The 23518-nt window shown below is 42.1% G+C and overlaps 1 protein-coding gene across 1 annotated transcript in view; it reads right to left on the bottom strand.

Annotated features, from left to right (window-relative positions):
- The window catches only part of LOC124273210 (serine/threonine-protein phosphatase 4 regulatory subunit 4-like), a 110327-nt gene that overhangs the window by 5452 nt on the left and 81357 nt on the right, over nucleotides 1-23518 (bottom strand). Inside the window, 18 exon segments of the mRNA XM_046708426.1 lie at nucleotides 95-190; nucleotides 2697-2741; nucleotides 4518-4604; nucleotides 5339-5450; nucleotides 6408-6495; nucleotides 6594-6634; nucleotides 7587-7879; nucleotides 8305-8410; nucleotides 9358-9540; nucleotides 11752-11835; nucleotides 12047-12124; nucleotides 13223-13342; nucleotides 14464-14541; nucleotides 14857-14975; nucleotides 16662-16784; nucleotides 16954-17075; nucleotides 18846-18953; nucleotides 19658-19764. Of these exon segments, the coding sequence (XP_046564382.1) occupies nucleotides 95-190; nucleotides 2697-2741; nucleotides 4518-4604; nucleotides 5339-5450; nucleotides 6408-6495; nucleotides 6594-6634; nucleotides 7587-7879; nucleotides 8305-8410; nucleotides 9358-9540; nucleotides 11752-11835; nucleotides 12047-12124; nucleotides 13223-13342; nucleotides 14464-14541; nucleotides 14857-14975; nucleotides 16662-16784; nucleotides 16954-17075; nucleotides 18846-18953; nucleotides 19658-19764 (1990 nt within the window).

Genomic DNA, 23518 nt, shown 5'->3' with positions numbered 1-23518 from the left:
CCATTTCAAGCATGTCATGCAGCAGACAATCCAAAAGAGTGGATTGGTCATACTTGTCAGACAAAGCATGCAAATAGAGGCGACCTCAGCTTACCTCGACGAGGGATTTGTGATAGTGATGGAATGGAAGTAGTAGATTTAGATTTGACCAGATGTGAGTTCCTCACAGTGGAGACACGACCCTTGACATCTTGAAACAATCAACACACAGACAATCAACAAACAGAATTATACAGGTTGGTTTGAACGGCCATGTGGTCAATGCTGTCATTCTTACTCATCTCCTGGACAAGTTCTAAAAACACACACATATGGATCTGGCCAGCCACAGTGAGCTGCAGCTATATACTGAGCTCACCTGCTCACAATGAAGTAAGTAGGAAACCATGTAACATGTTCTAACATTGACAAATTGCAACAAAATATATTTATTGGTGTTACCATTTAGACCAGAATTATCTGTGAATGAGTTAGGCTTAATGTTACTTAATCACAGTATCAGGCTTGAGGGACTAAACTCTACAAAGAATTAACTTGACTTTATGGACATACGCTTAAATAGTCTACAGAAAAGTTCGGTAAACTTCAGAGCATTAGTGTGAGACACAAATACATATACAGCTTTTTGGAACATAAAATAAGCATATTTGTTCTCATTTCCGACAACTGAAGATTTACATACATTTACCACTACGGACAACAATACATAATAATGTGAAGCACATGAGCATAATTTACATGCTGTTAGAATGTTCACTCTGACTGTGTTACTTCTCTATACCATCCCTGAGCTGTACCTCCGCTACAAGTACTGCCACAACACACTACTACCACACACTACCTCTACATTCATCACAACTCACAGATGCTAACATGCTTTAAACAGACATCATGCTGTATCTACTTGCTGTGAATGAAAAGCAAATTATTGTTAGTAGGCAAAATTAACTGAATCAACCAATAGGATTAGGAGTTGCTGTCAGTGTGGAGTTACCTCCCTTTCTACATTGGAGGCCATGTTGGACTTAGCCTCATGGGTAGTTTATAGTGGCATGTAATACAGTACAGTGTGACACTTGTCTACAAAGTTGTACTACAAAGACACATAACATCTTGGCAAAATTTCAAATACTGGGTAAGAGTCCGATAAATACTTGCTAGTACTTATTCGGTATGTTTGCAACATTTTTTAGGGAAGAGTTCAAAAACTTTATGTTGGATAAAAATCTTAATTCCATGAATTTTGTGGTGTGGTGTGGTGTGGTGTGGTTTAATGGTCGTGCATATGTTCCATCTGACGAAATTAACCTAACCTGATCAAGGCAAACACTCTGATCCTCTTTTACCAATCTAAATTTTACCACAAGATCATGATCACTGTCACCTCTAGAGAAAAATCAGTTAACTTGGTCAGCAAACTCTTAGCCCCAGAGGCAATGTATATTGTAACGCTAAAGGATTGACCATTTGTATGTTGTTAGAAATGTCATAAAATACACCTGGTCTTACCAAGACACAGGCTTTTTCTGCCGCTGTCTTCAAACCAGCGTGTTTTGGAGTATTAATAGTTCAACCTTTTCTAGAGGTTTGGGGGTATGTCTCAAAACTTAAGGAATTAAGTCTTTTATCCAACACAGGACTTTTTACTACACAGTAGTAATCACACATGAAGTATCTAAGTAATACAGGGTCCAGTATATCCTAAGGGGATATCATAATGCACTTAAATAGAGGCCACCAAACATATTCACAAAGCATTCAGATGTGTCTACCACAACTTTGTCACTTCTTATAGCAACAATGCATCTAAGCAGCATGTGAACTATTGCAGGTGGACCACTACCTAATCTTGTCATCGTTTTTAAAAGCATTCAAGAACGACTGACTGACTGAGTTTGGTTTTACGCCGCTTTTCGCAATATTCCAGGAACATCACGGCGGGGGACACAAGAAATTGGCATTCAAGAACAAACACAAGATTCGATATGGTATTTGTGAAACGACTACACCTTGTTTTCTAGATGTGCACAGTAAATAGGATGTCTATTAATAATGCACCAACTGAGCGTTCAAGGCATCGTGGAGGCTGCCAAACCTTCTCAGGTCATGTCCATGCATTGACGATTACCTACATTACATATACTACTCAAAAAAGTTAAGAACACTCAATTCTTTCATATGACTACAGTTATGTCTCATGATGAACACCCACTCTCTATATCCTGCATGACAGATTTACAGAAATATTGAAGGATCAGGTGCGCCTTAACTTCTTTGGAGTAGCATATTTATTTCCTTTCATAACTGAATTATGTGGAAACGGAATTTAAACAGGACTGACTGAGTTGGTTTTATGCCGCTTTTAGCAATATTCCAGCAACATCACGGCTGGGGACACCAGAAATGGGCTTCGCACATTGTACCCATGTGGGGATTCGAACCTGGGTCTTCGGGGTGACGAGCCAACGCTTTAACCACTAGGCTACCCCACCGCCCCAATTTAAACAGGCAAAGGATCTTAATGCAGGTTATTTCTGACAGGCAAAACCCGAAGCGGTGCATGATGCTGTAGTACGGAGTGTGCAGTGAGACTACAAGAAGAGACGGACAGCTGGCAACCTCCAGTACCGGCACTGGTCTACTATTGTCTGCAGAGAACTAGAGGTCGGGCAGAGAAAGGCGGGGAGCGCAGTTACCTTCTGGATACAAATGGGGCGGGTATAGGAAGCCTGTGCTTGGCACTGTGGGACAGAAACAACACGCATCCAACTTTCACTTTCTCATAACTATTTGTTGTCATACTGGCGATAAGAGATAGTATGACTGATTGGTAATGATCAAGAACTTTATATGTGTCAATGTAAATCTGTTAAGGAGCTGGTAACTTATTATAGTTGAGGATGAGCTGTGAGTGGCCCTGTTGTTAAATATATACACACACCCTCCCCTATAACAAGTTAAAAGAAAACAAAAAAATATTTTTTCATTTCCATCACCCCAACATATTAGGTGACCAGATTATGTCCACATTTAGAATTATGAAATCTGACATATAAGAAATATGCAATTTTTCAAAGCCCCCTTCCATTCCATATAAACACTGGCCAAACTTCTGTTAATATCTTTCCTCCCCACATAATAAATGACCAGTTCCTATCTGATGTAATGAAACTGAACCAGTCAGCAAGTTTAAGTAATCACTGCAATGTTATTGTCAATATCCACACAGACGGTCTGGGAATTACCGAGACAGGTGAATCAATGTTGTGTTAACACAGTTTCAACACGGTGACAAACATGTTAGTGACAACGAGGGCCTGTGTTTGGGTGGATGTAGACTATAATCTTAACACTGTTGGGGTGATTTATGACTTGTTATAGTAAAACATGGTTGGGGGGGGGGGGAAAAGATATGGGAGTAAGAGTGGGCTTTTGTAGAATGGAATGGCAGGGTGGTGTTTTGGTTTGAAGTGAAGGCAGAAGGGTGGGCTTTTGTCTTGGATGTGGAAAAAAAGGTGAGCTTTTGTCTGTGATGATGAAAGGAAGGTGGGCTTTGTCCGGGATGTAGGAAGTATGATGGGCTTTTGCCTGGGATGTGGAAAGTAAGGTGGGCTTTTGTCTGTGATGTAGGAAGAAGGGTAGGCTTTTGTCTGTGATATTGGAAGATTGAAGGGCTTTTGTCTGAGATGTTGGAAGAAAGAAGGGCTTTTGTCTGAGATGTGGGAAGAAGGGTAGGCTTTTGTCTGAGATAATGGAAGAAAGAAGGGCTTTTGTCTGGGATGTAGGAAGAAGGGCAGGCTTTTGTCTGAGATGTTGAAAGAAGGAAAGGCTTTTCATGGAATGAGGTGACAGAATGGGGTTTGGGTCTGGAAAAGTATTGACATGGACTTTGGCTGAATGAGGCTGGGAAACTTAAGGAAACCAGGTAGTAAGTTTGGTGGCTACAAGATATCCTTTAATCATTCTCCAACTCAGCACATAGAGAACTACAGAGGAGCTACAGAGTGAGGGAAGGACAATAGGAGTGTGAAGAAGTGAAGACAACACTAGTGACAGAACTATCACAGGATAGACAGAGAGGTCTGATGGGATCAGTCAGTTTCTAAAACACATTAAAAAATCTACTCAAACTTGTTGATTATGTTTATGACCCAAGACGATCTAAAAATGTCAATTACAATAAATTTTGAATAATATCACAAGACTATTTCACAAGGAATATTTGGTCACCCTAATTCAGGGATGGCAACAGGAAAATCTATTTTCAGCGGAAAACTTAATATTGTGTCATCGAGTTAGACGATTCACAACTGAACAATTTGAAATAAAATCCGCGGAAATCCGCGAATACGCGGATCAGCGGAAAATTGCCATCCCTGCTAATTACACTGACACTCAGATGGCTGGTACCCCATCAAACCTTCCTCCAGTAGTTGTGGAGGGGGGAGGCAGGGTGGCTGTGAGGGGGAGGAGGGTCCTACCTGGACTACTCAGATACAGACGTGGACCTAGCTCACCTTTACTTGTACTCATGGAAGTATTGGAAGAGGATGAGGTACTTGGTGTTCGTTTGATTTCTTTGACATCTTTTGCTGTTTTACCACCTGGGTCACGTGCAAAACAAATGTTCCATTAGAGCATCCAATAGTCTCTTTAATAAAATTGGCCTGTCGTAAAAGTTCCTTGCCAGTTAAAAGTTTCACAAGCTTATAATGCAACAGTTCTACTTTTTAATTTTGATTGAGCAAGGGTTTTCACCAAATTAGGGATCAAATATTATGACAGGGGTATCTCTTTGGTTGCAATACCTAGATTCTTTACAGATATTCAATACATTTTTGAGAGAGAGACAGTAGTACCTTTTTGAGGTGTGCACAGAACAAGCACTGTAAAATTGCTTGGGCTGGGACATTTCAGAATCTGTAAGCTCGTTGAAATGTTGCTTGCCTTGAGTTAGCATGCAGGCCACCATTTACCACACTGAACACCATCAATGGCATCAGAACTGAACCTTTCCCTAAATCTCGGCAATGATATGGATGCTACACGGAGCCAAAATAACAATCTACAAAACTGTAATGCTGATACACAATCAAAAGGCTTCAGAAAAAGGATCCTATTGTCTGAACTTAACTCATGCGAGGTATTTCAACCTGACAGACAAACATTCATCACCTCTACAGAATAGATGGGAGGAACATGCGTCCTCGATGCAATGATGGCGACCACATCCTCACCACATGTGATGCAGCAAATAGGAATAAGCTAGACATGACATTCTGTCACAGTGAAGCAGAGAAAAACCTGTAGGCCAAGCATCACTCACAAACAAACTCACCTTTACCTTTGGGACCAGGTATTTTACTCGAAGCGTTATCTTTTTGCTTGGCAGCATTGCGCTTTTCTCCCTTGGCTGCTTTGGCCTCTTCCTCCTTGCGTTCTCTTTCTTCCTGTAAAGCAGGACAAAGACTGCGCTAGCTTTGCATTTTGCAGTCACCATAGTTTAACTATATCACGCTGTCTGTTCTTCACTGTACCCGTGAAGGTCCGGGTTAGAATATTGATCTTCAGTGAGGTGAGGTGAAATTGGGTTTAACGTCGTGCTTGAGAATATTTAGCTCATATGACAAGCGTGCATGCGTGTGTATGTGTGTGTGCGGCTGCTTGTACTAGCCCAGCTGGTTTTATAGTGCTTTTTATAGTGCTAGCCTAACTGAGATACCATGCGCAGTGAAGCATGAATACCCCACTCAGACACATTATACTGACTCGAGCCGACCAGTCCTTGTTGTACCCATTAATGCCGAGGCCAAGGCAGGTACCAACAAGTACCATATTTTAACGTCTTTTGGTATGACGCGGCGGTGGGGGATCGAACCCGCGACCTTCCGGCTCTCGGCGGACGCTCTAACCACTACACCACGCGAGGCGGTCTGATCTTCAGTAACCCATGCTTGTCGTAAGAGGCGACAAACGGGATTGGGTGGTCAGGCTCACTGACTTGGTTGACACATGTCATCAGTTCCCAATTGTGCAGATTGATGCTCATGCTGTTGAACACTGGATTGTCTGGTCCAGACTCGATTATTTACAGACCGCCACCATATAGCTGGAATATTGCTGAGTGCAGCGTAAAACTAAACTCACTCACACTGTTGTTCACTGAATCTTCTGCAATCAGAATCCCTGCATCTTGGAATCTCCTTTGAGCATGAGCTATTTTCTACACCATCTGGGTTCTATGTCACAATCAGGCAGTTTTTCATCTTGTAATCATCCAATCCATTTTGGACAAGCTTGGGGTATAATTCTGCTGAATCCCAATGGGATGACAAAATGCTTACATCACATAGTCTACATCACCCACTGCCCTGGTCCCTCCCCTGGTCCCTCCCCTGGCCACTCACCTGCTCCAGCAGCTGCTTCTCATGATCCTCCTTGAACTGGTCTTCAATGTCATCTTCAAAGTTTTTTCATAATTCTTTGTGAACTCCCCTGTTAATCTACCGAGATATATATCTGTCCAGACACTATACTGCCACTGACTGCTCTCTGCTGATGTACAGTAAGGTGTCACCCACACCTTCAATGACTCCATCTGAACATGGATATGGGTCCAACTCCCCTCGACTGCCTGAAACAACATCAACTTCAACACTATCCGTTACTAGACTAGGAGAAACAACTGCAAGACCCCAAATGCAGTTGTTTGAAGCAATTTTCACCTTGATGGGCCCTTCCAGTCAGGACTCCCCACCTTCATGGTGGAACCAAGTCCTCCATGGCTGCCATTTTCACTGCTAGACTTCACCCTCCGTCGGCTGCCTGACCCACCCTCCATGAGAAAAATACCTTCCAGACACACTTGAGACCCTACCCTTCCATGACTGCTCCCACCCTTCATGACTGCCTACCCTTCCATGACCCTACCCTCCAGATCCCATGGATCTCCCTTCATGGCAGCCATATCCTTCAACCTTCTTGGCTGCTAGACCCTACCTTCCAGGGCTGCCAGATCCACATGCTGCCAGACCCCACTCCTTCAACTGCCAGACCCCACCCACACTCCATATCTGCCAGACCCGACTGCCACCCTTCATGACTGCCAGACCCCACCTCCATGACTGCCAGGATCCCACCTTTCCAGACTGCAGACCCCTTCAAGACCACCCTGCCAGATCCCACCCTCCCTCCATGACTGTCAGACCCCACCCTCCATGACTGCCAGATCCCACCCTCCATGACTGCAAGACCCCACCTTCCAGACACATCCACCCTTCAAGACCCTACCTTCCATGACTGCCAGATCCCACCCTTCATGACTGACCCCACCCCATGACTCCCACCCTCCATGGTAGCCAGATCCCACCCTCCATGACTGCCAGACCCCACCCTTCATGACTGCCAGACCCCACCCTCCAGACACAACCCTTCAAGACCCTACCTTCCATGACTGCCAGATCCCACCCTCCATGACTGCCAGACTCCACCCTCCATGACTGTCAGACCCTACCTTCCATGACTGTCAGACCCCACCTTCCATGACTGCCAGCCCCCACCCTTCATGACACCCAGACCTTGCCTACCTGTTTAATGGCTGAGATAACATCCCTGTCCTTCTCATTGATGAGGATCCTCCTGACACTGGCCTCCAGCTGCTGCAGCAGGTTGCGATCGTATGGCAGTTTGATCAGCTGCTTGAGCAACGGTAACACAGTACACAGGCGCAAACGGATGTTGGCCACTGGGTCAGACGTCAGTTCCAATACATTTTCAAAGAAATGCTCCTTGAAGAATGCTTTTGAATACAGTTCCATCACAAAGCGGCAAATGTCAATGAATAGACTTCGATGATGACAGCTTCTCCCATGACAGAAATCTGGAAAGTGATTTGGTACTTATTGGAAAAACAATTCTTAGCATTTCATATCCAGTCATCAAAAGTGATAACTGATGCAGTGACCAGCAAGTTTGAAGTAATCAAACGTATTTGTCATCATGGCAAGGTAGGTGATATATTTGGCATTAAAAGATAAAACAAGGAATGGTAAGACTCTGTCTGATTGAGGTTACTGCTACAAGGCATCTCAAAGGGAAAGCAGTATAAAACAGCATTAGTCAGGCCCCAACACTACACCCCTACATAATTCCATGGTCACAATCCACAAAATGTTCATATCATTATAACCTATTGCAATGATGTAGATTATCATAGATTCACAAATATCGTACTACCACAAATTGGGCTCAAAGAATCTTGAGTATGATGTTAAACCTAATTTCACTGCACCGTATCTGACTCACCTTCAATTATGTGAGCTATGAGCTCTTCTCTCTGCTCCTGTTTTTTCAGGTATCGCAGCAGCACCAGCAACGTCCGCGCAGCTGCGTGTCGCACAGGAATTGCTCTCTGTAACAAGGCAATAGGCTGCCCATTACAAACTCCCAAGGCAGTGCAGGCACATGGGTAATCAACATGTGGATTTAGACAGCTCACTAGAACTGCATGGTATAACCGATATACTGGTATACTGCTATGCATTTTTCAAACGATATGAATAACAATATTGTTTTGTGAGCTGGTATACTGGGCAAATACCTATATGAAGTTTTCTGATAATCTCTATGGTTTGAGTTAAAATCTTTCTGTCACAACTGATGTTTCCCAATTGTATGTAGAAGCTCTGACTATCCAACCTAATTTTGAGATTGCCCCTATCTTAACCATAACACGTATTTTTGGGGCCTTATGTTGAAAATAGGAACTGCATGTGCAATCAGTGTCACTCACTGTCAAACACTTCAGCTGACAATGTATTGCAGTATGTACTGCAATATGAGTACCTGAGTTACAGTATACTGCAATACAATATATCTGCCCATAACCAGCCCCACAGCTGTCCATAACTGTCTAGTTCATATGTCCATAAATCTCTAGTCCACATGTCCATGACTGTCTAGTCCATATGTCCATGACTGTCTAGTCCATATGTCCATGACTGTCTAGTCCATGACTGTCTAGTCCAAATATCCACAACTGACTAGTCCATATGTCCATGAATGTCTAGTCAACATGTCCATGACTGTCTGGACCTATATGTCCATTACTCTCTTGTCCACATGTCCATTACTCTCTTGTCCACATGTCCATTACTCTCTTGTCCACATGTCCATTACTCTCTTGTCCACATGTCCATTACTCTCTTGTCCACATGTCCATTACTCTCTTGTCCACATGTCCATTACTCTCTTGTCCACATGTCCATTACTCTCTTGTCCACATGTCTATTACTCTCTAGTCCATATTTCCTCTTTTAATGGCTCACTATTATTCAGCTTCAAGATAATCCAACTTACCGCTGTGAAGAGTTTCTGGAAGAGGACTGGAATGACTTTATTACTGATTGCATCACTAGAGCAGCTTTTAGGTAGACAGGCCAGGGTGGACATGAGCTCCTCCTGGGCACGCCAGTTGTTGGAGGAGAAGATGACGTTGTCCGCCACCAGGAGAGCCGGTACCACGTCGGACAGAGTGTTCATCTGTGGTAACATCAAGCAGCATTTACACTTCTCAACAGAACCCAATTATTATATGTTGTTACAGTACAACCAGAAATTATTGAGAATTTAAAGATTGTAATTTTTTATATTTTTTTCACTCATTACTCACATATTAAATGTGAATATTAGCAGAACATAACTCCAGATTCAAAGACAGGTGAACAGTTAGTATTTTGTCAAGTCACCATGGGCAGCAATGCAGGCTTCAATGCGGGGGCATACTACTGATCAAAGAAGTTAGAAAGTCGTGGTCCATGCTGTCCCAATATCGGACCACCTCTTCTTTCATTTCAGCAATATTTCTCAGATTTTTCTTATTGACACTTTCCTTCATAAGTCCCCAAACATTTTCTATTGGATTTAGGTCAGGGCTATAGCTTGGCCAATCTAATAATGTCATATTTTGGGTCCGAAACCAGGCCTGTGAATGCTTTGAACGATGTTTTGGGTCGTTGTCCTGCTGGAAAATCCAAAAATTCCCATAGAACACGTGAGCAGATGGAAGTAAATGTCCCTCGAGAATATCTGTGTACCGCTCACTGTTCATATTCCCTTCAAATACACAGAGGGTATTGCCCCTAACACAGAACTTTCATCTGAGGAAAACCCTTTGTCCCAGTTAAAGTTTCTATGCTGTAAGCACCAGTTCAACCTTCGCTCCTTTTGTTCAGGTTTCATGATCGGTGATGGAATTCCTCGACTTTTCTGCCAACCCATTGCATGCAGCTCAGTTCTAATTGTCTCCTTACAGACAGCCACGGTTCCTCTATCAATCATATCAAGCCTTAAGTTTTCTAAACTCCTTCGTTTGTTTTTAGAAACAAGAATACCAAGCCGCCTCCTGTCACCGACAGTCAATTTTCTGGGCCTACCTGCGCCTCCCTGATGCTCAATGCTATATCCATTTTGCAATATTTTTCAAAACATAAATAAGCAGTGGACAAAGGGATGCCTGTTCTACTTGAAATCACTTTAGCTGATCTGATGTCCTTGTTATAATACTCTAAAAATCAACTTCCTCTTCTCTAAATCATCCATACTGAGGATCACTGCAAATGTCTGCTAGCAAAGTAAACAAAGGGGGATAACTCTTCACAAACTAATAAAAATTATTAACGGAGTTGTCTCTCTTGAATGAAACCAAGCACGTGATAGCTGGTCAAGGTTGTTTATACTAGAAATCAAATTAAACATATTCCTAAAATTCTCAATAATTTCTGGTCATACTATATAATTCAAATGTTATACAATTACAAGAACATTACAGTAGCATAATTATAGTGATTTGATTGATTATTTCTCAGCAATATTCCAGCTATATGTGGCAGTCTTTAAAAAATCAAGTCTGGGCTAGACAATCCAGTGATCAACAGCATGAGCTCAACCAAGTGTCAACCAAGTCAGCAGTCTGACCACCCGGATCCTGTTAGTCAGCCTCTTACAACAAGCAACGGTTTCTGAAGACCAAGTCTTCACAGGTTATAGTGATATGAAAGCACAAGGTGTTCTTAACTTCTTTTGACTGGTATATTAAACAAAGGAACAAGAGGGCAGCATTGAGGAAAGGAATTAAAGTCAGTGTTTGAGTTAATATCGGATACTGTCTCAATAAGTTTCTGGAGTCTAGACTAGGTTGAAAGCATGTACAATGAGCAAAACCATGATGGCATGTAATCAACTGTGACACACAGCCTGATCCTGTTTGTCTATGAACATGAGATACAACAAGATACTAGGTTAAATTGGCAATACTGGTTGATACTGGGTTGAACTAGGGGTTACTGGGCTTTATTGGGGTATACTGGGTAACACTGGGCGATACTGAAGAAATACCAGGTTATATTGGGATACAGGTGATTCGAGGGATATGACTGACACTTGGGTATGTTGATGGGATACAGGCGAATACTAGAGAATACTGACTATGAGGGGGGCTACTGAGGAATTAGGGGAAGAATAGGTCCCATATTTGTTATAAGAGCCCACAGAGAGTGCTCTTGAGGAAAAAGCACAGGATCAAAAGAAGATAGAATCCTGATCACAATGCAAAACAGTACAATCCGAATGAACAAAGATCTTGTAAATTATAAGTAATCAAAGATTACAAAATCTTTCAAAAGAGGATTCTTCAACACCATGTTTCTCTATAATGTGTATGTACAAGGTGGATTTTGTGTACAAGATGTGTACCTTGGCTCCGGTGATAGTTCCGCCTCCACCTTTAGCCAGCACTTCTAGAGTCTCGGGGAGACGGGCGATGATCGCCTGTAGGACCTGGAGACAGACAAATGTCATGGAAACAGTGAGCTACTTCTACAGTGTTATTACATATTCTACAATCTAAGTTGATTTTGTTCAAATTTTATCAAAATCTTTGAAGACTTTTCTTAATGGAATGAGCCACATCTACATTGAGATCACTGAGGTCACTGAGGTCACTGAGATCACTGAGCTCATACAAGGCAACAAAATCATATCATCTGACCTCAATGGAATCATCTTTGAGCAGGGTCATGAGGTCCCCCTGAATTAGATGGACAGAACTGCCGAGCTGCTTGGACACCTGAAACCCAAACAAAACAATTGTAATTTGACACCAAATAAATTTAAGTGCATGGTCATGTCATTTTAGTTGACTGACATACGTGTGATGAATTTCATGGACAGTCATAATTATGTAATACAAGCCAAAAATAGTAAATGAGTTTCTTACACACGTGGGAAAGGATCCAGTTTGAGATAATTGGTATCAAATATACGTGTGAGATGATATTCCAGGTTGGTCAGATAAGGGCAGGATTGATTCATGGACAAGTTAGTTACCCACGCTTCTGTCAAATTCACATGTCTCTGTCAATACTATATGTTTTTTAGTAGGGCTGCGCAATATAACCGGTTTACCGGTATACACCGGTTCAGACATGAAAACGATACGTATTGCGATACGTTGATCGAAAACCGGTATTTTGACATGCATTAGGAAAACTTCGTAACACTCGAAAATCTTCGGATATTTTCGTTTTTTTACACCGGAAGCCATGCATGTGTTGTAAAATGGTGACCCCCAACAACGAACAATTTATTGTAGTGCCAAATACTAGGGCAAAGGCAGCGGTAAGGCAGCATTTTGGGTTGAAAAGGTTCACGGTAGATGGAACTATTGGTAAGAGTAACGCGGTACGTAAAATATGCAAAGGTAGGTAAAGTAGTTTTTATTAAAGTTTAATCAGGCATAGTGATTTTGTTGTGTTTTTGCTTTATAAATCAAGCTTTTACGTCCTGCAATATGTTGCAATACATATCGCAATACATGCTTTCGCATCGCAATATGAAATTTCTTTGCAATACCCACCCCTAGTTTTTAGAGTGTTAACATGAGTTATTTGATCATATTTAGTTTGAATTATCATCATCACCTTGATAACTGAACAATACGGTGGAAACTTTTTTGTTGAGGGTCACAGAAGGCTTTAAATAGGCACTATGATCATAAGAATAGACATAGTGACCATCGATTTGATGTTGAAAATTAGCAAGAAACAGATAGTTGCACTCATGCTTTTCATTTCAGAAATGGATACATATTGTATCCGTATGTTTTAAAAGTACTCCTAAGGTAAATGGTATCTGGCAGTCTTGTAGTAATCTCTGTGAGTCGTACCTCATGGAATCCACTGGCCGTGGTCCGCCTCACGAGGATGTGCGGATCCTTGCACAAACCACTGAAGGTGGATAACAGCTCTGACTTGAAAGAACGTGGTCCAACAAATAAAACCATCGCCTGAAGTAAATACAACATGTTTTAATGCATTCACTGAATGACAACATTTAAATCTATTTAGGACAAACATGGCTCAGTACTGTCCATTGCAGTAAGAACGTCAGGTTGCACCACATGATCCTCATGCTATGACGATCATAAGCCTGCATTAAAGTGAGTTATGATCACCAGGACTGAAGGTCCACAGAATGGGAGTGACTGAAAAGTGTTTTATCAATATTCCTGCAATATCATTGCCAGCACATCATGTGAGAGCAGGTGGATGGGTGGCCCATTTGTGTGAGGGGCTTAAATTGGCTACGCAGAGTTGCTTCCCTTGGGCAAATCAGAAACTTTGGACCATGTACAAATTCCAGTTAGACACGATTATGTTTGTCAGGACAATACCTAAGCTCATTGTTTTCACCAAATAGTAAAATATTTCAGACCTGGATTACTTTGGTCTTTCCTCAAATCAAACTAACATCTGGTGACATACTTAGAATACATTTCAAAGCAGCGTTAAACCTATCTCATGGAGGTGAGGTGAGGTGAAATTGGGTTTAACGACGCTGGAGAATATTTCGCTCATATGACGACGTGCATGCGAGTGTATGTGTATGTGCTGCTGCTTGTACTAGCCCAGACTGAAGCTGGTTTTATAGTGCTAGCCCACTGAGATACCATGCCGCAGTGAAGCATGAATACCCCACTCAGACACATTATACTGACTCCGAGCCGACCAGTCCTTGTTGTACCCATTAATGCCAAGCGCCAGGCAGGGACCAACAAGTACCATATTTTAACGTCTTTTGGTATGACGCGGTCGGGGATCGAACCCGCGACCTTCCGCTCTCCAGGCGGACGCTCTAACCACTACACCACGGAGGCGGTCCAACTCGTGGAGGAAGTCAACCTGTATTTTCAGCAATATGGCTACACCATCTAGACAGGATGAAACGGCGTGCCAGCTCACACTAAACCAACACTGACACAAAGGCTATCAGATGAAGATGCTACCTGTCATTGAAGTAACATAACCTTCCATGATAAAGTGTTTAAAGACAAGGTATAGATTCATCAAACTAGACTAGTAGCAGCTACCTCCAAGGTGGCACTAGACAATGATGTCCTGAACTTACAGGGAAGTTGTAGGCACAGTTCTTCCTGCACTCCAAAAATTGGTCCTCTTCTGCAAACAGGTCCGGGATGGCCATTTGCTGCAACACAAACAAGTCTTGCAGATAGTTTCATAGAACAGGGTCCCTTTTATAGCATATTTCCAGTGCAACAGAACATTTACATGATGAACAAATCAGTGTGAGTTCAAATTCCATTGTCAGCAAATACCTAACGCTAGTTTACTTTCACAGAGGTATCTTGACTGGCAAAGTGAGAAAAGTGAAACCTGAGACACAATCCAATTATGACTGGAAACAAAAATGATTTGAAACTACTGTAGGATCAACAGAATGACAAGCATTACTGTTCCCTTGTTCAGCTACTTGTATCTAGTCTACGAAATGTGATCCAACCTTTGAGGGTGATTCCTTGTCCGAGTCCTTGGAGCCCTTGTTTTTCTCTGACAGCCCGACCCGACACATCTTCCTGAAGTAGTCGACAAACCAATGCTTCTGATCTTCTGACAGATTTACTGCAACACAAGGAATCACAACACATCAATGTCTGACTACAACAGATTGCCCACATCAAGCAGTGAGTTAGTTGGGTTCAACATCGGTTGTACGTATTTCTGTCATATCACAGCATGTCAGATTAATGTGGGTGGAAAGCCAGAATTTATGCAAGTATCAGATACTGGCCACTTTGTTGAAACAGACAGCATGGGCTAGATGCTGGTAAACATAGAAACATAGGATTCAGGCACACTGAAGGGAGGCAACTCTGCACAGTGAACAGTGGAGCCTCACTAATTGGGCCAGTGTCCCAATATCAATAGTCTGACAACTATGGGTGACTATTGAGGGGGAAGCAACTATTGCGATAGTGATAGTCTACTGTGACCAACTATTGCAATACTATCACAATAACTTTTTTCTCCTTGAATTATCTCATTTGAAGTCATTTCCCAAATGACTGACTGAGTTTGGTTTTACGCCGCTTTTAGCAATATTCCAGCAACATCACGGCGGGGGACACAAGAAATGGGCTTCACACATTGTGCTCATGTGGGGATTCGAACCCAGGTCTTCGGCGTGACGAGCCAACGCTTTAACCATTAGGCTACCCCACCGCCCCTTTCCCAAATGAATGTATGTTTTTTTATGTGAAACAAAAAGAAGTGGAAGTAGTTTGAGTCTCTTTTGATAATTGACAAGAAGCTTGAAACCCAGATCAAGTAAACAGTTAAAACATAAACTAGTGAACGAATCTGGTACTTCCTGTATTTTGTGCTGCACATTTATTAACGAAAGTCAATTATTAAACCATCGATAGTCACGAATACCATCGATGCATCGATAGTTTTTCGTTTCTGCCATCGATTAATTGCTATCGGAGACTCGACAACTGCAATCCATCGATAGTTCGATGCATCGTTACAGCCCTACTTGCAACACATCACACCACAGGGGAACAGGGAAGTGGAGGCTGGACCATGTATAGCTACATCAGTCTTAGATTTCTGACTAGCTATTCTCGAAACTTCTTAAGTGAGTGAGTGAGTGAGTTTAGTTTTTACGCCGACTCAGCAATATTCCAGCTATATGGCGGCGGTCTGTAAATAATTGAGTCTGGACCAGACAATACAGTGATCAACAGCATGAGCATCGACCTGCGCAATTGGGAACCGATGACATGTGTCAACCAAGTCAGCGAGCCTGACCACCCGATCCCGTTAGTCGCCTTTTACAACAAGCATAGTCGCCTTTTATGACAAGAATGGGTTGCTGAAGACCTATTCTACCCCGGATCTTCACGGGTCGAAACTTCTAAAGCCCATTTTTAAGACATTGGCTATGATCAAAGTTAAGAATTCTTAGGGCTACGAACGTTTCGAGAATAAGGGCCCTGCTTCTCAACTGAGCATCAGCCATTCTCAGAACAGCAATAGTATCTCTATTTTGCTCATCCTTTACAACAAGATATTCCTGGTTAACTTTAACAATCATCTCTTTCCAACTAACTGGAGAAAGCCCTCTACACCATCAGAAACCAGACACTCGAGCATCATTGGTAGATATATGTGGAACTCAAAGGAGATTATGTTGAAAAACAATTAGCAACCACTGCAAGGCAGTCAGTCACAGTATGGATCAGAGCTGATCCACCACCCTTCCTCGACCAAAATAATGTCTCTCCTGCAGTTTATCAAGCATACCTGACAACCCATGGCAGAGACGACCTAGTTGCCTAGCAACCACAGGAAGTGTTGAGTCCTCAGCCAGCATTGCCTGTTGGCAGAACTTCGTCACCAGTGGAATGATTGTGGTGATACAGGTATCTGTTCAACATAAGGAATATAAAATTCAGAACACATTGACACAATCTGCAGCAATAACTGTAATAGGTCCTGAAGCTTATGGTGAAGAATGATTCATCATAAAGTTAAGATCTTTTGGAGAGAAGCTTTAGATCTGCTTGGAGGACATTCCCCTTGTTGGTGTACGTACCATCGTCTAAGAGGCTGAGTATACTGACGACCGTCTCCAGTCCTGTGATACGAACATAACTTTCCTCGTCATTCGTTAACTCCACCAGCTCTGGGAGTATTGCACTTTTGGTTGCTTCAAGGCTGAAAAATGTGAATCGGAAGACTGGAGGGCAGGTAAAGATGGTACATATTTATAGTCGCAGTCAATATTAATGATACAATAACCACTGTGCAATAGCATCTAGACACCTAATTTATCTGGTGATGTTGAAAAAATGATGCTTAACACTCCATCAGGAATAATTCAGCTGTTGGCATCAATAAGTAGAACCAACCCATACATCCTAGTGACAGTACTTACCAGAGTCGACTATTGACAAAACTTTCTAGAGCCCCATAGCAGCACTACCTGCCCACACATCAAATAGAAGCGACAAAACCCTTTCTACATCCATGACAAATCTCTCCTACAAAATCCCTGACAAAACCTACCAGGGCCCCTAGTGGCACTACCTTTTCGACATCAATCTTTATTTTCTTTGTAGTGGAGGCCATAGGCCCAGGCTACACTTCAGGATTTCAGGCACTACCTACCTGAGTCTACTATTGACAAAATCTAAAAAGAGCACCCTAGTTGCACTACCTATAGATACACCCCAGTGACAGACTAACGGGATCGGGTGGTCAGGATTGCTGACTTGGTTGACACATGTCATCGGTTCCCAATTGTGCAGATAGATGCTCATGCTGTTGATCACTGGATTGTCTGGTCCAGACTTGATTATTTACAGACCGCTGCCATATAGCTGGAATATTGCTGAGTGTGGTGTAAACCTAAACTCACTCACTCCCAGTGACAATGCCTACCCAAGCCCACTTCTGACAAAACCTACCCGAGCCCACTTCTGACAAAACCTACCCAAGCCCACTTCTGACAAAACCTACCCGAGCCCACTTCTGACAAAACCTACCCAAGCCCACTTCTGACAAAACCTACCCAAGCCCACTTCTGACAAAAAACCTGACAAACTACCGAGCCCACTCTCTACCGAAGCCCACTTCTGACAAAACCTACCCAAGCCCACTTCTGACAAAACCTACCCAAGGCCACTTCTGACAAAACCTAAACCTACCCAAAACCTACCCGGAGCCCACTTCTGACAAACCTACCCCCACTTCTGACAAAACCTACCCCGAGCCCACTTCTGACAAAACCTACCCAAGCCCACTTCTGACTGAAAAAACCTACCCAAGCCCACTTCTGACAAAACCTGACAAAACCTACCCGAGCCCACTTCTGACAAAACCTACCCAAGCCCACTTCTGACAAAAACCCGAGCCCACTACCTGACAAAACCTAAGCCCACTTCTGACAAAAACCTACCCAAGCCCACTTCTGACAAAAACCTACCCAAGCCCACTTCTGACAAAACCTGACAAAACTACCCAAGCCCACTTCTGACAAAACCTACCCAAGCCCACTTCTGACAAAAAACCTACCCAAGCCCACTTCTTTGACAAAACCCAAGCCCACCTGACAAAACCTACCCAAGCCCACTTCTGACAAAAAAGCCCCTCTGACAAACCTACCCGAGCCCACCTGACCAAAAGACCCACTTCTGACAAAACCTCCCAAGCCCACTTCTGACAAAAAGCCTACCTGACAAAACCTACCCAAGCCCACTTCTGACAAAACCTACCCAAGCCCACTTCTGACAAAAAGCCCACTTCTGACAAAACCTGACAAAACCTACCCAAGCCCACTTCTGACAAAACCTACCCAAGCCCACTTCTGACAAAACCTACCCGAGCCCACTTCTGACAAAACCTACCCAAGCCCACTTCTGACAAAACCTACCCAAGCCCACTTCTGACAAAACCTACCCGAGGCCCACTTCTGACAAAACCTACCCGAGGCCCCTGGCCACTGGGTCCAGCTGCTGACACATACATCCCCGCACTCCGTAGTCCACATCCTGGCACAGAGACTGGACCACTGGCAGGATCTCCTTCTTGATTCTGGAAGTAGAGAGTAATGATGGCTGAGAGGTTCAGCTTGGACAGGAGATGGTAAGCTTGGACAGAGGACAGGGAGATTGACCTTACACAGAGGAAAGGGATGTTCAGATCGGACAGGAGTAAGATAAGGTCAGCTGAGACAGATGAAAGGGAGGTTCAGTTTCGAAGGAAGACTGGAAGAGGTCAATTTGGACAGAGGACAGGAAGACTGAGCTTGGAAGAAGTCAAGAACATTCAATTGGAAAGGACTGACTGACTGACTGAGTTTAGTTTTACGCCGCTTTTAGCAATATTCCAGCAACATCACGGCGGGGGACACCAGAAATGGGCTTAACACATTGTGCCCATGTGGGGAATCGAACCCGGGTCTTAGGCGTGACGAGCCAACGCTTTAACCACTAGGCTAGCCCCACCGCCCCCAATTGGAAAGGAAGAGGGACAGGGATAAAGAGGATAAAAGCAAACATGTTAAACAGACATATTAAGAGCCCTTCTTAATACAATATCTTATATAAAGTACACAAAAGTAACCAATTTAAGTGTCATCCTTCAGTTCAAAGTGCAGGTCTCACACACCCATGTGAGCTTTATGTACATCAAATTTGTCTGAGCAACCACATCCATCATATATGACAATAACACCTCTCATAATGTAATCAACTTGCTGCCCATATTATTCTCCACATATGTTACACTGTACGTACATGAAGGGCTCAAATTTGGTTGCGATCTTGCCAAGTATCTTGCAGCAGGAGAGTCGAGCCTGGACGGACTGGGACAGCTGACCTTTGGCCACTGCTATCGTCAAAACCTTAAAACAACAAAGCTGAAGGTCAGACACTGACACATACATCGGTACTCTGGAGAGTCTGGTGATCATAACCTGTCAATATATATGACGAGTATCATGTTATCTATACATACATTCCATATATTCATAAACTTGCGCATTCTGGCAAAACATCGTGCCTAATAGCAATGGAAATGAAAAGTAAACATACAGGCATGAGTGCTCTACAAGTAAAACTGCATCATCGCAACTAACAGCTGGTTACTGAATTGTATTAACAGCACATCAATTTTTCATAAAGTATTCAAATATGGAAACCATAATACCGTCTACCATTTGACAACAGAAAACATTCATTGATCAGCAAGAATCACAAAACTTCATAACATATGTACCGCAAGAACAAATATTTTCTTGCTTTCTGTCATTTAAAAAACATTAGAACCTGAGACAGTCTCACAGTCCCTGTACCTTATCATATCCCCTTCTCCCCAGCCTATACTGTAATCTATAGCCATAGATGAAGCAAGTCTAGATTTTTCCACAGCTTTTGAATCTCCCATCTCATTGTATTTGGGCTCCTTTCAAAATTTAATCCTTTTGGTTATTTCTATCAAAATTATACAGTATCAAAGATTAGATATTAGTCTAACATTAATCAATGTCCTTATTGACAAGAAAATATCAGTCCACTGGATATCAGATGAAATATGGTCAACTCTGAAGAGCATGTGCTATCAGGGGTGAAAATAACCCATTGCCTGACGCCCAAGTCCAGTGTTTTTTTCTGTCAGGCAAGCAAATTTGTATATCACACTGTACCGGTGTCCAGTTGATATTCAATGTTAATTATGTTGTTTATTTAAAAATCAACAAGAAAATTCAAGATGAAAGTGGAAAAAAACTCAGGGCAAGTGATTTTACATGTGCCACTGTGCGGAATTACACTAGCAATTTTATAAGTTATTTGCATCCCTGGCTATCCAGATCAATCATGAAAATAATTCTGCAAGGTAATTTATGAATTGGATATATTAAAATGAAGAAAGCCTCAAAACATAAATAAAAAACATATATTTATCAAGATAATTTAAGAACTTTCACATCTTGTAAAGGATGACTTTTAGAGGGTAGATGTTGGTGTGGAGCGAGCTTGTAGTGCTCATGAAATGTAACTGATAAAACCAACCTTGTGAAAAATTGTTAATGCAAAAAGTTTTCCAATTGTTTGTGATTATGAGAAAACATGATTGCTTGGTCATTTAGTCAAACTCAATCTTCGATTATTTCAATTAATCTGACCACCACTACAATACACTGCCTTTGATATGATATCTGATACAGGGATACCTGTATCTGAACACATAACATCACAAAATACCTAAACAATACCTTGCTATACCTGCTGTGTGTTGTTTAAAATTAGTGACGACATTGAATAAACTTTACAATTCAAACAAAACTCAGTTCATGGCCTTAATGTTATTAATCAGGCACACTGCGATACACACTGTATCGTGACCAGTGTATCATGATACATATCACATTGCAGTTTGATTCATTAGACTTCTTGTAATTTTTGTCACTTGTCTGGATACATGCAGGCCAATTTGATTGACTACCAGTATTTTAGACTTCTTTTAGACTTCTTGTAATTTTTGTCACTTGTCTGGATACATGTTTCCAAGACTGACTATCTCTTTAAAATTTGTATAAAATTGATAACGGTAATTAATCGCAAACAAGAACAGTGTCACTGCTGTTTACAGCCATAGACCAAGTGTTGATTATTTCCGATTATCCTGAATCACCTTGTCCAGCTGTGGCAGCCATATTGGACATGTTTATTGCCTTTGATTTGTTGAAAAAGTACAAGCAACAAACAAGTCTGTCAACACCAGGCACATCACATCCTTGAAAACGTGTTCTCACACATCGTAAAATAAATACTTGATTGTTTCCGTTCTCACAAATTTATCAAAATAAAACACGAAACATGAAAATAAATTACACAACCTTTCCTCTACAGATGTGTCATAGCTTTTCAATGTAAACTAGTACTGTTCTGAACTAAAGTCCAGCGTTATCTTGCTGCCAACACATGGCTGATAGACCATTGTTAATGAAATTGAACATCATGTGGTGTTTCGGTTACAGCAATATCAATGTAAAGGTCTGAAAATATCACAAGTGTCTACAATATCAGACAATGGTGCCCTGAGGATTCCCGATGTTTGATGAAATCAGCTGACATTTACTCAAGACGATATGAAGCCATGTGGCCTGTATCCCACCATGGCTTGCTGATCACCGTGCTGCCCTAGCTGATGGGGTAAGGCTGAAGGTGTGTGTGTAGGGAAGGGGAACAAGACGATGTTACAGTACAATTTGTTCACCTGAACAGATAGACTAATGTTTAGTCTCTGTGTATATGACTTTGATTGTAACAAATAAACCCATTTAAATTGAAAAGGAGTCCCAGAACCTGGAGAAATGTAGACTTGCTTCATTTTGGGTTTTAGGTGAGGTGAGGTGAAATTGGGTTTAACGTCGTGCTTGAGAATATTTCGCTCATATGACGATGCGCATGCATGTGTATGTGTTTGTGCGGCTGCTTGTACTAGCCCAGACTAAAGCTGGTTTTATAGTGCTAGCCCACTGAGATACCATGCCACAGTGAAGCATGAATACCCCACTCAGACACATTATACTGACTCCAAGCCGACCAGTCCTTGTTGTACCCATTAATGCCGAACGCCAGGCAGGGACCAACATGTACCATATTGTAACGTCTTTTGGTATGACGCGGTTGGGGATCGAACCCGCGACCTTCCGCTCTCCGGGCGGACGCTCTAACCACTACACCACGGCGGCGGTCTCATTTAGGGTTTTAGCACTGCAGAGAGGGCTACGCTGTAGGGAAAATAATCTGGTTCAGGGACTGTGAGACAGACTACTGAACAGAGACGACAAGGGGAGATGCTAGTGCTATGTTGTTTTATAACTTCCTGCTTTATCATAATAATATTGCTTGATGATAATGATGATGATGCTGTTGACTTTGTTAAATGGCTGATATTTTGTCACAGTGATGTAAGGGTGCGCTGTATTACAGTGGTTTACCAGTCCTGTTTATTACTGTAGATAAGCTAAATTTTGAGAACCAGAAAAAAACTTCAGAAGAAAAGAGTCAGCCTTTGTAATGGTTACCATGGTTACACTTTTCATTAAGCTTGTTTTCTGGTGGTAAAAATACAACACATCACTTTAAGTAGACAAAATAATTTTGTAAATTGCAATACAAAATTTCTGTGAGTACATGTGGAAACAATTGCTGTGAACTGGTGTTAATGGTCTCTGTTAATGGTTATATATAGCATTGAGATACGTTAAAATTAATTTAAAACTTTTAAATGCTGACTCTGAATTTGAGGATGTGGCAAACTAGAGAATTAAAGCATCTATTTTGAAATATTTGGGCTGTAAGAGAGTGTGAAGAAGGGATAAGTGACAGAAACATTGCAATCTGTTCAGGTGGAATGACGAACTTAACAACACGCTTGTGTCAACATCTCCTTTCAGCTGTAAAATCATTGGAAGTAGAAGTAACAATATACTGCAATACACATCGCAATAGAACATGTTCTACACAATTTGGGAAATTCCATCCCCACTGCCACTGTGATGTGAAAAATCACTCTCTACAAAGGCAACATAATTTATCTGGAAGCTGTATGTGTTAAACCTTACATGTGAGGTACTGTCTCTCTAAACA

This window comes from Haliotis rubra, unplaced genomic scaffold (genome assembly GCF_003918875.1).
Source record: "Haliotis rubra isolate DU_JTF1 unplaced genomic scaffold, ASM391887v1 Scf178, whole genome shotgun sequence".
NCBI classification, from domain to species: Eukaryota; Metazoa; Mollusca; class Gastropoda; order Lepetellida; family Haliotidae; genus Haliotis; species Haliotis rubra.
Note: the sequence above shows the minus strand (reverse complement) of the source record. Positions and strands in the feature narration are given on the sequence as shown.